The sequence below is a fragment of the Phyllobates terribilis genome, unplaced genomic scaffold, assembly GCF_046119375.1.
Source record: "Phyllobates terribilis strain yellow unplaced genomic scaffold, ASM4611937v1 Scaffold_1__5_contigs__length_1240528914, whole genome shotgun sequence".
Taxonomy (NCBI): Eukaryota; Metazoa; Chordata; class Amphibia; order Anura; family Dendrobatidae; genus Phyllobates; species Phyllobates terribilis.
In genome coordinates this window covers 113,466,963-113,482,159 of record NW_027362761.1, presented here as the reverse complement: position 1 = coordinate 113,482,159, position 15,197 = coordinate 113,466,963, and the positions used below count along the sequence as shown (strand labels likewise).

The following is a 15,197-nucleotide window of genomic DNA, read 5'->3' as shown; positions in this document are numbered from 1 at the left end:
ATATTAAAGGGAAATCTGGGATTGCTTCTGGCAGTCAACTCAATAGGGAAATGGCACCGTTTAGGACAAAGAGAAGACATTTCATTAGAAACATGGCCTTGTTAACAGCAAAAGCTATGAAAATCAAGAGGAAATCCAATGATCTGTTGTTAAAGGGGTTTTCCTATTAACAAAGTACATTTTAATCAACAGATCTTGGAATAAGAAATAAATTCCACAATTGGAAAAAAAAATGTTCCTGTATTGTGTAATGGCTGTGTCTGACCGTACAGGAACATGGTCTGATCATACCACATCTCCTGGACAGGGGAGGAAGCAAAAGACTATACAGACATTACAGTAAGGGATCACAGATGATTATTTCTGTGAGGTAAAGCTTTTGCTGGCTGTTTTTAAACAGGTTTTACCTCACAGAAAACAGTAGCTGTGATCCCATGCTGTACTGTCTGTATACTCTTTTGCGTCCTCCCCTGTCCAGGAGCTGTGGTATAATCAGACCATGTTCCTGTACGGTCAGACACAGCCATTACACAGTACACAGCAGGGACACATTTATAAGATTATCTCAGCACAAACATTATTTTTAACACATTCAATTTTGGAACTTATTTTTAATCCAAGATCTATTGATTTGTGGGAAACCCTCGAGTTGGCACAACATGCTGAGCAAATCATCCTTCACAAATAATGGTGTGTTTAGAGGACAGATTTTCTGTAACTTAAATTTCTGTGCACTGCCAAGGATTATGTGATCTGCTCTATATTAGTTGTGGTAGAAGAATAGCACATAAAATGTTACAAAATACACTGCAATCGCAATACCCAAACACAAACATTTATGGTTAAAAAATAGGGAAAAAAAAGAGGATAATGGTACAGTACCTATCCTTGATCTGTCTGGCAGCCTTGGTGCAAGAAGAAGAGAGAAAGCAAAGTTAGTGTATCCATGCAAGTGAAGGAGGGCAGCAAACTCCATGCAGGATTTTAGGGCAAGAAGAGAGAAAAAAACAAAACAAAAATCACACTCAGGTCCTCTGCACATGTAAGTAGTCATTGTGTAATTCAGAAAGACAAGAAACAGCAATGTTAATTAGAAGAGTTAATCATCAGGCATCAAAGAAAAGAGAGTACAACAAACACTTGTTTTCTTGAACTGGGAAAAGAAGCTGAATGTACCATCCTCCATTATCTCTTCTTAAAGGGAATCTATCAGATCAATGGAACCTCCAAACTATTTAGATCAGTGTTTCCCAAACCCCATCCTCACGGCCCTCCACAGGTCATGTTTTCAGGATCTCTTTAGTATTACACAGGTGATTGAAGTATCATCAGGGCATCAGGAATTCTCTCACCTGTGCAACACTATGGAAATCCTGAAAACATGACCTGTGGGGGGCCGTGAGGATGGGGTTTGGGAAACACTGATTTAGATGATCACGTGGCTCTCTGAAAGATAATGTCTTCCACATCTTTATTGATGAAATGTGTTGCTCACTGACTAGAAAAGTGATTTTTCAATTCATATGCAAATGAGGCTTGTGTATCATGGGAGCATCTCTCCAGCCTCTGCCTCCATTACGCCTTCCTTAGCTGTGTAGTCAATCAGAGGAAGGTGGGACTAGGAGAGGAATAGTCAGGGAGGCAGAGGCTTGGAAAGTGCTTTGACACGCCCAGAACAAGTAACCTTATGAACTAAAATGAGCAAGTAAAGGCCCCCAAACATATTAGAATAATGTCGGCCGAGTTCTCAGATATCGACGCGTTCAGCAGACAGTAAGGGGTCTATGGGCCCTCCACATATAGTGTTGGGGAAGAAAAGAATCCAATGTCAGATTTCAAACTGCCGATCCTTTGTTCTTTAACAGACAAGCCGCTACTAGAGGAGCCTGGCAGAGGCTCCATGTATAGAGAATTACTTTTAAAGGTGCAGCATGCACGGTCCTCCCTCCCCCATTGCATCTATCTCACTCTCTGTCTTTGAACCAGTCACGGAAGAAGTGATCAGGCTCCTTGCATCTGCTCGCCCTTCTACCTGCACCAGTGACCCTATTCCCTCACATCTCCTTCAGTTCCTTTCCCCGGCTGTCACCCCTGACCTAACTAAAATATTTAACCTCTCTCTCTCATCTGGTATATTTCCCTCCTTATCTAAAAACACTCCAGTATACATCAATTACTTAAAACATCATCCCACGACCAAAACTGTGCTGCTAATTACAGACCTGTGTCTAATCGTCCCTTCCTCTCTAAACTCTTGGAACGCTTGGTCTACTCCAGTCTGATCCGCTATCTCTTAGATAAATCTCTTCTTGACCCTTTACAATCCGGTTGCCACTCTTTACACTCCACTGAAACTGCCCTCACTAAAGTCTCTAATGATCTACCAACAGCTAAATCTAATGGTCACTACTCCCTGCTGATTCTCCTGGCTCTCTCTGCAGCATTCGACAATGTGGATCACCAGCTCCTCCTCACGATGCTCTGCTCTATCGGGCTCAAGGACACTGTTCTCTCCTGGCTCTCCTCCTACCTATCTTTTGATGGCTCCTCTTCCTCCCCTTTTCCCCTTACTGTCGGGGTTCCCCAAGGATCGGTCCTAGGCCCCCTCCACTTTTCCTTATACACCACCCCTATTGGACAAACAATCAGTAGATTTGGTTTTCAGTACCATCTCTATGCTGATGACACCCAATTATACACTTAAGTCTCCTGACCTCACCCCTGAATTATTACCAAACACCAGTGATTGTCTTTCCATCGTCTCTAACATTATGTCTTCTTTCTATCTGAAACTGAACCTGTCAAAAACTGAACTTCTTGTGTTTCCTCAATCCACTACTCCCCAGCAACAAGCCCGCTGTCTTGGGGTCATACTTGATTCAGATCTTTTCTTCTCCGCCCACATCCAATCACTTGACCGCTCATGTCATCTACACCTCAAAAACATTTTTATAATTCGACCTTTTCTTACCTTTGACTCTGCAAAAACTCTTACTGTCGCTCTGATTCGTTCTCGTCTGGACTACTGCAACTCTCTACTAATCAGCCTCCCTCTTACTAAACTCTCCACTCTCCAATCTGTCCTGAATGCAGCAGCCACGATCATATTCCTCGCCAACCGCTACACCGATGCCTCCACCCTGTGCCAGTCGATGCACTGGTTACCCATCCACTGCAGAGTTCAATATAAACTCATCACCCTCACCCACAAAGCGCTCCATGCTTCAGCACCGCCCTACATCTCCACCCTACCCGTGCCCTCCGTTCTGCTAATGACCCAAGATTAACATCCTCAATAATCCGAACCGCTCACTCCCGTCTCCAAAAATTCTCACGTGTGGCACCAATTCTTTGGAATGCACTACCCAGGACTCTTCGATTAATCCCCAATACCCACAGTTTTAAGCGTGCCCTAAAAATGCATTTCTTTAGACTGGCCTATCGCCTCATCTATCTAGCTATTCCCCTTTTTTTTTCTCCCCATAAAAAATTTCCTTCCAAATCAGGAACCTCGTATCATCTGTTTTCACACTCCCATGTACTTAAATAGACTTCTGTGTCTGTACTTGTTCACATACTGGTTGGTGACTGGTTCATTTAGCATTATGTGATTACCCTATTTATTACATTGATGGTTGACCATACAATACGAGCAATTGTTACCATCCACCTTTCGTGTCTCCCCCATTTCCTCATAGATTGTAAGCTTGTGAGCAGGGCCCTCTCTCCTCCTGGTATCTGTTCATTTATGTGATTATTGTTATTCTGTAATGTATTTTATTGTCTGTACAAGTCCCCTGTAAAATGTAAAGTGCTGCGGAATATGTTGGCACTATAGAAATGAAAATTATTAAAGGTGTGGATGACATTACCTTTCAGAAAGCAACTTGACCACAAACAGTTTGGAAGGGTGAAGTGGATTGTTTTGACAGATTCCATTTAATTTTGGATTACAATTTACATAACAAGTTTAATACAACATATAGAAATTCTAAAAATACCCTCGTCAGGCTGTAATTCTCATCATAACTACTGTGTTACAAACATAAGCAAATAAATTGTATTTATTTTGTGACAGGTATCAGGGTCGCCAAATTCAAGAGCACTTTTTTGCTCGGTCTGTAAAAAAAAAAAAAAAAAAATGAAGGGAGTCTGTAATTTTTTTTACTGTAATCATTTTACAGTCAACGCAGCAGATTTCTTCATATCAGAATAATGGGCTGTAGACATGTATCATTTATAATCACAATGATTTACTGTGGTTTTCCAATGTGTCCGTATAAATATTAACGGTCTGATTTTTTTTAATAGGCTGTGCAGAAAAGAGATAGTCAAAATCAATAAAAAGCTGGTTACATGGTTCAACACAGCATAAGATATGTTCAGCAAAGGTAATGAAGGACATCTGCAAAGTCCATACTCAACAATATCTGTAGCCTCCGATCCTCACAAGATCTCCTGCTCTACTCCCCTCTTATCTCCTCCTCCCACAATCGCATACAAGATTTCTCCGGTGCATCCCCCCTACTCTGGAACTCTCTACCCCAACACATCAGGCTCTCGCCTACCGTGGAAACCTTCAAAAGGAACCTAAAGACCCACCTCTTCCAACAAGCCTACAACCTGCAGTAACCACCGCTCCACGATACCGCTGCACGACCAGCTCTACCCTCACCTACTGTATCCTCACCTATCCCTTGTAGACTGTGAGCCCTCGCGGGCAGGGTCCTCGCTCCTCCTGTACCAGTCGCTGTCACATTGTGTTCAAGATTATTGTAATTGTTCTTGTATTATACCCCTTTTTCACATGTAAAGCGCCATGGAAAAAATGGCACTATAATAATAAATAATAATAATAATAATAATAATTGTATTATTGGAGCTAAAAGGAGAATAACTGTGTAGATAGGAGGAGGAGCTCTGTCTCTGGCTCCTCCTTCCTTCCATCTACATAGAATCCCATCAGTAGCAGCTGCCATCTCCCATCTCAGTAATGGGAAAGTCTTCACTGAATACAGATTTATCTCAGAATTGAGAATTTTGATAATGACTGATCAATTCTGGCAGAGAAACAAGCCGATTCCTCTGATAAGATATATTACACAGTTGCTTATTTTCATGTGTACTATGGATTTATAAAATACAAATTAAAACGATGGTTACTCTTTAAGGAGTCCGTGATTTTTTTTGAAGCAGAAGAAACTTATTCAGATTATTCTGAATGTAATTATTTTGCAGATTACAGTATTGCTGCTGATTTCTTGATATCAGAATTATGGGCTATAGACATGCATCACTTATAACCATAATGATTTATCATGGTTTTCCAATGTCTGTCCATGGTTTTTCGATGAGCTGTCCGGAAAAAATAAAAAGTCAAGTTCTCAACCCTTGTCCGCCCCTGCTGCATTTTTTGATTCAGCTCACCAGTTTTGCGGTAGAAACTGGTAACAAAAAGCAGAACAACAATGGATGCCGTTTTGACACCAGTTAACAGCTGAGGCCCAAAAATAAAAAAACTGACCTTGTTGCCACGGATAAATGGACAGTCAGCATTGGAAAGACAGCCGAGCTGGTTACCAATGAATACAACTATAGTAAAGTATTTCAAATTTCATGAAAAACTAAAGAGACTGGAATTTTGTTGATTGTTGTTGATTTTGTGGTATACTATGCCTGATGAAGAGACCTGAGTAGTCTCGAAAGCTTGCAATTTGTTACCATCTTTTCAGTTAGCCATTAAAAGGTATCAACCACTGAGGACTCTCAAATCTTAATATTGTTGAAAACGTGAAATTTCCCCTTCCGTTTCCAGTGGCCGTGAGTAGAATTGAGACGCACTATAAACAATTCTTCCCACGTCTGGAAGGCTTGTGTTTGATTAGTGATGCCATCCCTACGCTCCACTGCTTCCCAATGCCGCCTACTAAGCTATTCACTGTGCACTTTGAAACAAGGCTGGCTGTTAAGAATCCTACAGATGGGAAACAAAGAACATGCGGACTAAAGTTATAACTTGCCTCTATCTGTTCCCAAATTAAAAGTTTCTCATATGAAGTGGAGAATTTTTTTCCCCTTACAGTATTGTATATTTGTCATAAAATTATTGTTTTTGATCTTGAAAGGTGGCAGAAATTCACTGGACAGCTTTTTATATTGGAGCTCATCTCAGACTAGCAGGACCTGGCTTGCAGTTCATCATAGAAGGCATGTTTGCTATGTTGCTTTATATTTAGCTAGTGTACTAGAGGAGACGTTAAGCAGGACAAATGCTACTTTTGTACTCAGAACAAGCTAAAATTTACTATAGGCACTAAAAATACAGCGGTGTGTATCACGGTAAAAAATAAGTATACTTTACTAAGTAAAGTCTTTCAGCACAAAAAGACTGTTCAAACCAAGCACAGGTGCTCAGTGCACCCTTGGTGTTGTCATAAGGTTCAACGCACTTTAACAGCGACTTGTTTTCTCATTTATCCTACAGAGATAGATGGAAAGCAAATATGTGGAAAGGCATGCTTAACTATTCAGCCATGGTTCAGCCATGGTAAAAAGGTCCAACCAAGCGACTGAGCTTGGTTTTAACAGTCTTTTTGCGCCCCCTTTCAAGTTGGGTTAACATTTGCACTAGTATTTTCATTACCTGTTCTATATAAAACAATGGACACCAACGTCTCCCAACACTAACTATAAAATACGGTCCGTCATTTTACCAAAAATTTCATTTGTTTGCTGACTAATTTCTTCAGGTATTTTTGACAACTGCAACAGGGCTTCAAATTCTGTCAAAAAAGGAGCAGTCACTTTTCCACATGTGTGATACAGGTGGATCTCTGTTATTTAAAGAAGCACTCCTCCTCCCTTCAAAGTTTTTATCCTCTTAATATATTGCAATCATCATATTATATAGCACTGTGTACTTACAATTGCTCATTTTGCCTTTATACCTATCCAATTCTTCTTTTCTCTGCTCCATGTAGAAACAGGAAGTCTCTTGCCCCTTCATTTCTTATTCCCCTCTTGAATTCCTGACCCAGCTACTCCCTCCTCCCCCCCCCCCCCCTGCCAGGGACTTTTGCAGTGACTCATGACTCATGCAGAGAAAATTAACATCCTCTTTGTACATAGAGCTCAGAAGGATTCAGCTAGTCAGTTTTTAATCATGTGATGTCATAATAGACCTAATGGAAAAGAGAAGAATTAGCTTGGTAGAAATACAAAATGAACAATTGTAAGTACACAGTGCCATATAATATGATGACTGCAATATATTAAGAGGATAACAATTTTGATGGGCGTGCTTCTTTAAGATGGCTATGCACTTTAGAAAGTTGTCAGCTAGCTATTTAAAAGGGGAGTAAAGGCGACCATAAACATTAGTCTAAACTGAACATAGCAAGACAATATCAGAGGCATCAAATGACGTCTAATGTGTATGGAGACCTACCGAAAAATACATCCTTGTTGGATCTACAATAGCCTATCATTTGTTCTACTGGAAAAAAGCCGCTGCCACTTGAGTCTGGCAGTGGCTCTCTCAGAGAGAACACTGGAGCGCTTGGCTGAAATGAGCATGTCTGTGTATGGGGGAGATGGGAGAGAGAGCTGTCGGCCGACAGCTATCTAATGTGTATGGAGGCCTTAAAGCACCACTCCCATGGTCAAATAAAAATAAAAATGCTGGACTGTTACTGCTAATCGAAGTTCCCTACCCTTAATATTATACCAGTCAGCCGTTGTCTTCATCTGTCATCTCAAATTGGTCTTCTGCAGATTGTGACCTGCCAGTTCACTCCATTGTTTGCTGGGTGACCGGAAGTCACAACTCAATGTAAGTCTATGACAGCCTGAACAAGGCACTCCTAGACACACAGAGCTTGTGACTGTTACCTCTAACCTCCGGTCAGTCAGACGTTTCAGTCACAAGATTTTGGATCAGGACCGGAGCTGGGAAGAGCTGAAGACAGCAGCTGGTGAGTATAAAACCTTCGGGGCAGGGAACTTACATTAGTGGCACCACTAAAATAAAAATATGCTGGAGTGGTGCTTTAAAGTGATGCAGCCCTTCTCTCGTGAGAACTCATGGACCAAGTAGGCTAAAATCCAACAACTCGATCCTTCTGAACCTACCTTAGTCATTGAGGAAACTTCAGGAAACCCTCATGCACATTAAATGCTCAGTCCCACTGGTTTCAGCCAACATTAAATCTAATGTGTATAGTCAGCTTTGTTAAAGCAGTGATTAGTCAAATACTACTCTACTCAACGTGACTAATAAGCAATAAAGACATTTTGGTATCTACCAGCCCATGCTGACCTAGTAGCCGCTTAATAGAGCTATATCACTTTATAAAGGAGAAATTGTGGTTATGTCAGAAGTAAACAGAATCTGACGGCAGGACATCTGTATGATGATCAAACAATGTTGGAAGCAATGGAGCCACACCAATGAGAATTTCACCAGTCTTAAGATGGTACCATCGATATGATGCCAAGTCAAAACTAACAGATATACAAAAGGAACCTTTCAAATTTCAGGATCAGAAGAAACTATCAATTATGGGATACTTACAAACAAGTCATTTCATTTTCCTTAGGCTTTATTCACACATCAGTAATTTTGAACAGTATTTGTATGCGAAAACCAGGAGTGTCTCCAAAACACAGAACAGGTGTCAAGCTTTCAATTATAGGTTTTCTCTGTCAGTACCAATCCTGGTTTTGGCATATAAAAATAAGCCCACTAAGCCCTTACAAAACTTGCTGGTTGAGTATTATGTCGTGTGATACCTTTTAGTTCTTCTGGAACTGACAGAGGATAGGGCAGGAAGTTCTGAAAAAGGTCACTAGTGCCTTAGAAATATTAAATGCTTTGTTTATAGGTTTTACAGAATTAGTAATTCATATTTATTTGGGTTGTGACATTTCAAAGGAACCTTAATTTTGTCCAGGCTTAGGACAATAATCTGAGGTCACTCTGTGCGACTGCAAATTGCTGAATCGTGACAGTGTGCTGGTTATGCAGTAAAATAACAAACCATGCAGTACTTAGCTACCGTTATCTTTGCCCCTTGATATTCTGACTTTCCACTGTTCCTTGCTGGAGATTGTTGATAGGACTGCAGTGATGTGATGTATACAGCATGTGACCACTGCAGCCAATCACTGGATTCAGCAGTCATGCCCAGGTAGAATAAGACTGCTGATCCAGTGACTGACCGAAGAGGTCAAGTGCTGCAGACCTAACTTCACTACTGCAGCCAGTCACCGTAACGCTGGTGGGGCAAGGGTAGGCAACTAGCCCTTAGTTCACCATTTTACAAGGTCAGCACCCGGCCACATTTTTTAATGACAATCTTTTTAGGTAACGTTTGGTTGGTGCTTAACTAAAGTACTGACCAGTACGGAGCATAGTTATGGCCGATCTGACTATAGTAAAACAAGAACATCATGAAACCAGTGAAGGTGCCTAGCTATGCACCTATATATGCTCATGCAGAGGCAGGTCTTGCTCCTGTAAGTAGCATCATCTAAGTATATATGTAAAGAACGTATGAAGAAACATGTCTTTAAAGGTTTCTCTTCAATGTCACATTTCTGTACCTTGGTAAACTCCTCAGGCTCCTTTATGTCCATCGACCGTGAAGCAAACTCTAATAGCTCCTCTGAACTCTCCAAGGCATTTGTACATTGGGACAGCTGATTCTAGAACAGAATGGAGATATCAGAGGGCAATGTTAAGTGTGATTTTAGAGTGACATTATGTGATGGAAGAGCCAAGAAGCTAACAATCAAAATCCTTAATGCTGCTTATTCAAAATACTCAGATCTGAAAGGGAAGCTATCATAAGAAAATGAACTGATGTATAAATAAGGTTTCAAGTACTTTAAAAAAGGCAATTTTGGGGATATTTTATCTTACACATTTTAAATAAAAGGGAAAAAAAATAGTAATCTTGCAGTTTTCACACTGGCCACTAGGATTTTTTTAGACTCTTACTTCCTGTTCTTCCAGGAAGAGTCTACAGTAATTTCTTTATCAGAGGCAGGATTACAATGACAGGTAACACCTGTAGCTGATAACACAAGATCCAACAATCACAATAGGCGATGTCACAGTTGACCTTGCCCCCGTCCCTGATCTTCACACATGCTCATTAAGACACTTCAATACAAAACATAGGGTCAAAATCTAACCATTGTGGCTATGTACAGGTGTTGTTTCCTGATACAAAAATTAGAGTCTAATAAAGCCCAAATGGTCAGAATGAAAATTGCTGCATTTCTACCATTTATTTTTAATACAGATTGTGCTATGAACAAAAACACATTGCCAAAATTTTTTTGAAAATTCATTTAACACAAAAACAGGATTTAATCAATGGGTCATTTTCTGAGGATAGCTTCCCTTCAATCTTTGCTTCAGTACAATTTAATAAAAAGCCAATTTACCAATCAGTTTGAGTGTCAGAGTAAACCAGAAACCCAAGCAAGGCATAGCAAAATTGAAGGTGTTGCTCCTGGTCTAATTTATTCCCAGGACCCAAATAAAAGTAAAGGCCTGTTTATACATTGCAATGATTTAAACCACCATAGAAAAGAAAGTTAAATATTTGATGGGTTATTTTTTTAACCACTAAATTCCTTATACAAATGCAGCCATAATAAAATTTAGGTTTGACATACATCACTTATTGACTACGTTGGTAGCATGGAGCCCTAGGGAAAGGTTTGGCAGATTCGGCAATGGGCTCACATGAAGACGTGAAAATAAAACAAATGTTCATTTGATGTACATGCAAACCTTAAGGCTGTGTGCCCACAATGCGGATTTAATGCATTTCCACGGCGCCATTTCCGCCGCGAAAAAGCATTAAAAACGCATTTTAAGTTGTCTGCCATGTTCCCCAATGATAATCCGCATGTACTGTGCACATACTGCAGAAATTTCCGCTGCGGATCATCATTGCGGGAAAAATCTACAGCACAACCATTTCTTGGGAGTAAACGCCGCAAAATCGCCGCCATTGACTTGCATTAAACCGCATAGTATAAGCATGTACACATGCGGATGTTATGCGATTCAATGCGTGGATGGTACCCGGGTCTGGAAAAGAGGAGACTCTCCTCCAGAGCCCGGGTACCATTAGGAAAAAAACAAAAAAAAACCAAAACATTATACTTACCTCTCCAGTGGCATCCTCTGTCCTCAGCATCCCATGGCGTTCTCAAAGGACCTGCGGTGATGTCATTTAGTCATGTGATGGTCACGTGACCGCTGACGTCGGCGGTCGCGTGACCTGTCCGCTGACTAAATGATGTTAACGCAGGTCCTTTCAGAACACCGCGGGACGCAGAGGACGCCACCGGAGAAGGAGACCGGGGGCCACCGGAGAGGTAAGTATGATAGGGGTTTTTTTTTGTTTGTTTTTTTACTATTGATGCTGCATTTAAAGCAGCATAAGTTGGTCACACAATTTAAATCCATGCTTGAAAAAGAGCATGCAGAAATGCATGAAAAAAAGCTTAAAAAACACTTCTCCCTGGCAGAAAAACACATGTAAAATCCACATGCGTTTTTTCTGCCAGAAATGCTCGCTCAGGAAAATTTCTGCTTCATTTCTGCATCGTGGGCATATAGCCTAATTCCGTAAAAAGGAGTCATTTTTCAGCATCCAGTTCTAGACATAAAAGTACCATTAAGTGTACTCTCACCTGTAACTCCTGGGTTTTGTGGGCTTGTTCTTGCTTTATATTGTTAGTCATGCTCTCTTTCATCTCATCCAGCACTGAGTAAAGGCTATCAAACTCTTCATCCAAGTCTGACAGCACTTTGGTAGAGTTGGCCTTCAAAACAAAGCCAAGAAAGATATCACCAATCCCCCCGTAAATAAAACGTATCCAAGGTCTCTAAAACGAATTATATTAAATTTAACTACATTTTACGACCAGTGGATGGGCTGATTTTTTTTTCCAGGGCTCAAACAACTATTTGTACACTCTTTTATTGTTCACAGATGTCTATCCTAAATGAACATTCCTCTGGGAAAAGAGGTCATTAACAAACAGCAGAAGGCATTCAGCTCTCTCCTTAGTTAACAGCGCCAGACGGCTACTTGTGCAATGGACTCATTAGTCACCACCATACAAGTGACTGTCTGATGCCTATTAGTCCATAGAACACCAGATGCAGTGTTCCTGTTCTGAATGATGACTTCTAAGACGGCTCCTAGGAATTCAAGCAGGTTGTAGAAAAGGCAAGCTGTCAGAAAATGTAAAGGGAGTCTGTCAACACAGAATGACTGTTCAAACCAAGCATAGCACCTTGTGAGACATAGGCCTAATAAAAATCATACTTTAGTGTGCAAATCTGTTCTAGTGTTTGACCAAAACACTACTTTATTAAAATATACTAATGAGGCGCTCTGTGCACCCCTGGCATGGCCAATCAGTTCAATGTACCTTCCCACATACTTGTTTTCCCTTCGATCTCTGACCTCTCCTGTGTTCTGTGAAGGATGAAGAGGGTGGGGATGGAAAACAAGAAGGTGGGAAGGTGCACTGAACTGCTTGGCCGCACCAAGGATGCACTAAACACCTCATTAGTATGTATGCATAAAGAACTATTTCTAACAAATACAGCAACAGATTTGGACACTAAAGTTTGATTTTTATCAAGACTATATTCTCTACAAGACACCGTGCATGGTTTGGACAGTCATTTTGTGCCAACACACTCAGAGGGGTTCTCCAGGAATAGAAAATAAAAATAACTAAATGTCATCATAAATAATACATTTAATTAGCAAATCTCAATTGTTTTGTCTAGAGAGGTAATCACTATAGAAATAAAATGTCCGTCACCTTATTACACTGCCAGAAACCTGTCCTAGGTAGTAATTACAGGCGCCTGTGAGCGTGTGCAGTAGGAAGCTCCTCTGCTGTGACCTGGAGATACTTCTGTTATTCATATAGACAGGGCACACAGCAGTGTGAGCAGCCTCCTCTTACCTCAGCACCTCTGGTATCTCCGGTAGTATTAGTGAGGCACATCTCTCTATATATGAGGGAGGCCGGAGCTTCCCCTACTGCACATGCTCACTGGCACCTCTCCTAGAACGTTACTACAGGCGCCTGTGAGCGTGTGCAGTAGGAAGCTCCTCTGCTGTGACCTGGAGATACTTCTGTTATTCATATAGACAGGGCACACAGCAGTGTGAGCAGCCTCCTCTTACCTCAGCATCTCTGCTATCTCCAGCAGTATTAGTGAGGCACATCTCTCTATATATGAGGGAGGCCGGAGCTTCCCCTACTGCACAAGCTCACTGGCACCTCTCCTAGAACGTTACTACAGATGACTATGAGCGTGTGCAGTAGGAAGCTCCTCTGCTGTGACCTGGAGATACTTCTGTTATTCATATAGACAGGGCACACAGCAGTGTGAGCGGCCTCCTCTTACCTCAGCATCTCTGCTATCTCCGGTAGTATTAGTGAGGCACATCTCTCTATATATGAGGGAGGCCGGAGCTTCCCCTACTGCACAAGCTCACTGGCACCTCTCCTAGAACGTTACTACAGATGACTATGAGCGTGTGCAGTAGGAAGCTCCTCTGCTGTGACCTGGAGATACTTCTGTTATTCATATAGACAGGGCACACAGCAGTGTGAGCGGCCTCCTCTTACCTCAGCACCTCTGCTATCTCCGGTAGTATTAGTGGGGCACATCTCTCTATATATGAGGGAGGCCGGAGCTTCCCCTACTGCACATGCTCACTGGCACCTCTCCTAGAACGTTACTACAGGCGCCTGTGAGCGTGTGCAGTAGGAAGCTCCTCTGCTGTGACCTGGAGATACTTCTGTTATTCATATAGACAGGGCACACAGCAGTGTGAGCAGCCTCCTCTTACCTCAGCATCTCTGCTATCTCCAGCAGTATTAGTGAGGCACATCTCTCTATATATGAGGGAGGCCGGAGATTCCCCTACTGCACAAGCTCACTGGCACCTCTCCTAGAACGTTACTACAGATGACTATGAGCGTGTGCAGTAGGAAGCTCCTCTGCTGTGACCTGGAGATACTTCTGTTATTCATATAGACAGGGCACACAGCAGTGTGAGCGGCCTCCTCTTACCTCAGCACCTCTGCTATCTCCGGTAGTATTAGTGAGGCACATCTCCCTATACATGAGGGAGGCCGGAGCTTCCCCTACTGCACATGCTCACTGGCACCTCTCCTAGAACGTTACTACAGATGACTGAGCGTGTGCAGTAGGAAGCTCCTCTGCTGTGACCTGGAGATACTTCTGTTATTCATATAGACAGGGCACACAGCAGTGTGAGCGGCCTCCTCTTACCTCAGCACCTCTGCTATCTCCAGCAGTATTAGTGAGGCACATCTCTCTATATATGAGGGAGGCCAGAGCTTCCCCTACTGCACAAGCTCACTGGCACCTCTCCTAGAACGTTACTACAGATGACTATGAGCGTGTGCAGTAGGAAGCTCCTCTGCTGTGACCTGGAGATACTTCTGTTATTCATATAGACAGGGCACACAGCAGTGTGAGCGGCCTCCTCTTACCTCAGCATCTCTGCTATCTCCGTTAGTATTAGTGGGGCACATCTCCCTATATATGAGGGAGGCCGGAGCTTCCTACTGCACATGCTCACTGGCACCTCTCCTAGAACGTTACTACAGATGACTATGAGCGTGTGCAGTAGGAAGCTCCTCTGCTGTGACCTGGAGATACTTCTGTTATTCATATAGACAGAGCACACAGCAGTGTGAGCAGCCTCCTCTTACCTCAGCATCTCTGCTATCTCCGGTAGTATTAGTGGGGCACATCTCTCTATATATATGAGGGAGGCCGGAGCTTCCCCTACTGCACATGCTCACTGGCACCTCTCCTAGAATGTTACTACAGATGACTATGAGCGTGTGCAGTAGGAAGCTCCTCTGCTGTGACCTGGAGATACTTCTGTTATTCATATAGACAGGGCACACAGCAGTGTGAGCGGCCTCCTCTTACCTCAGCACCTCTGCTATCTCCAGCAGTATTAGTGGAGCACATCTCTCTATATATGAGGGAGGCTGGAGCTTCCTACTGCACAAGCTCACTGGCTTGTTTTATCCTGCTTAAAAGGGGTTGTCCAGCTCTATGAAGATCCTCTCTAACCATTAATACAGCCAGAACGCTTAAA

At 42.2% G+C, this 15,197-nt stretch overlaps 1 protein-coding gene across 4 annotated transcripts in view; it reads right to left on the bottom strand.

Moving 5' to 3' along the window:
• Positions 1–15,197, bottom strand: part of FSD1L (fibronectin type III and SPRY domain containing 1 like) — an 83,593-nt gene that overhangs the window by 37,339 nt on the left and 31,057 nt on the right. For all 4 annotated transcript variants that reach the window (XM_073666625.1, XM_073666649.1, XM_073666668.1 and 1 more), the window contains exons 3-5: positions 11,716–11,847; positions 9,604–9,705; positions 883–905 (exon numbers count right to left, since the gene is read on the bottom strand). In XM_073666625.1, coding sequence (XP_073522726.1) covers positions 883–905; positions 9,604–9,705; positions 11,716–11,847 — 257 coding nt within the window. The remainder of the gene's footprint in view (positions 1–882; positions 906–9,603; positions 9,706–11,715; positions 11,848–15,197) is intronic.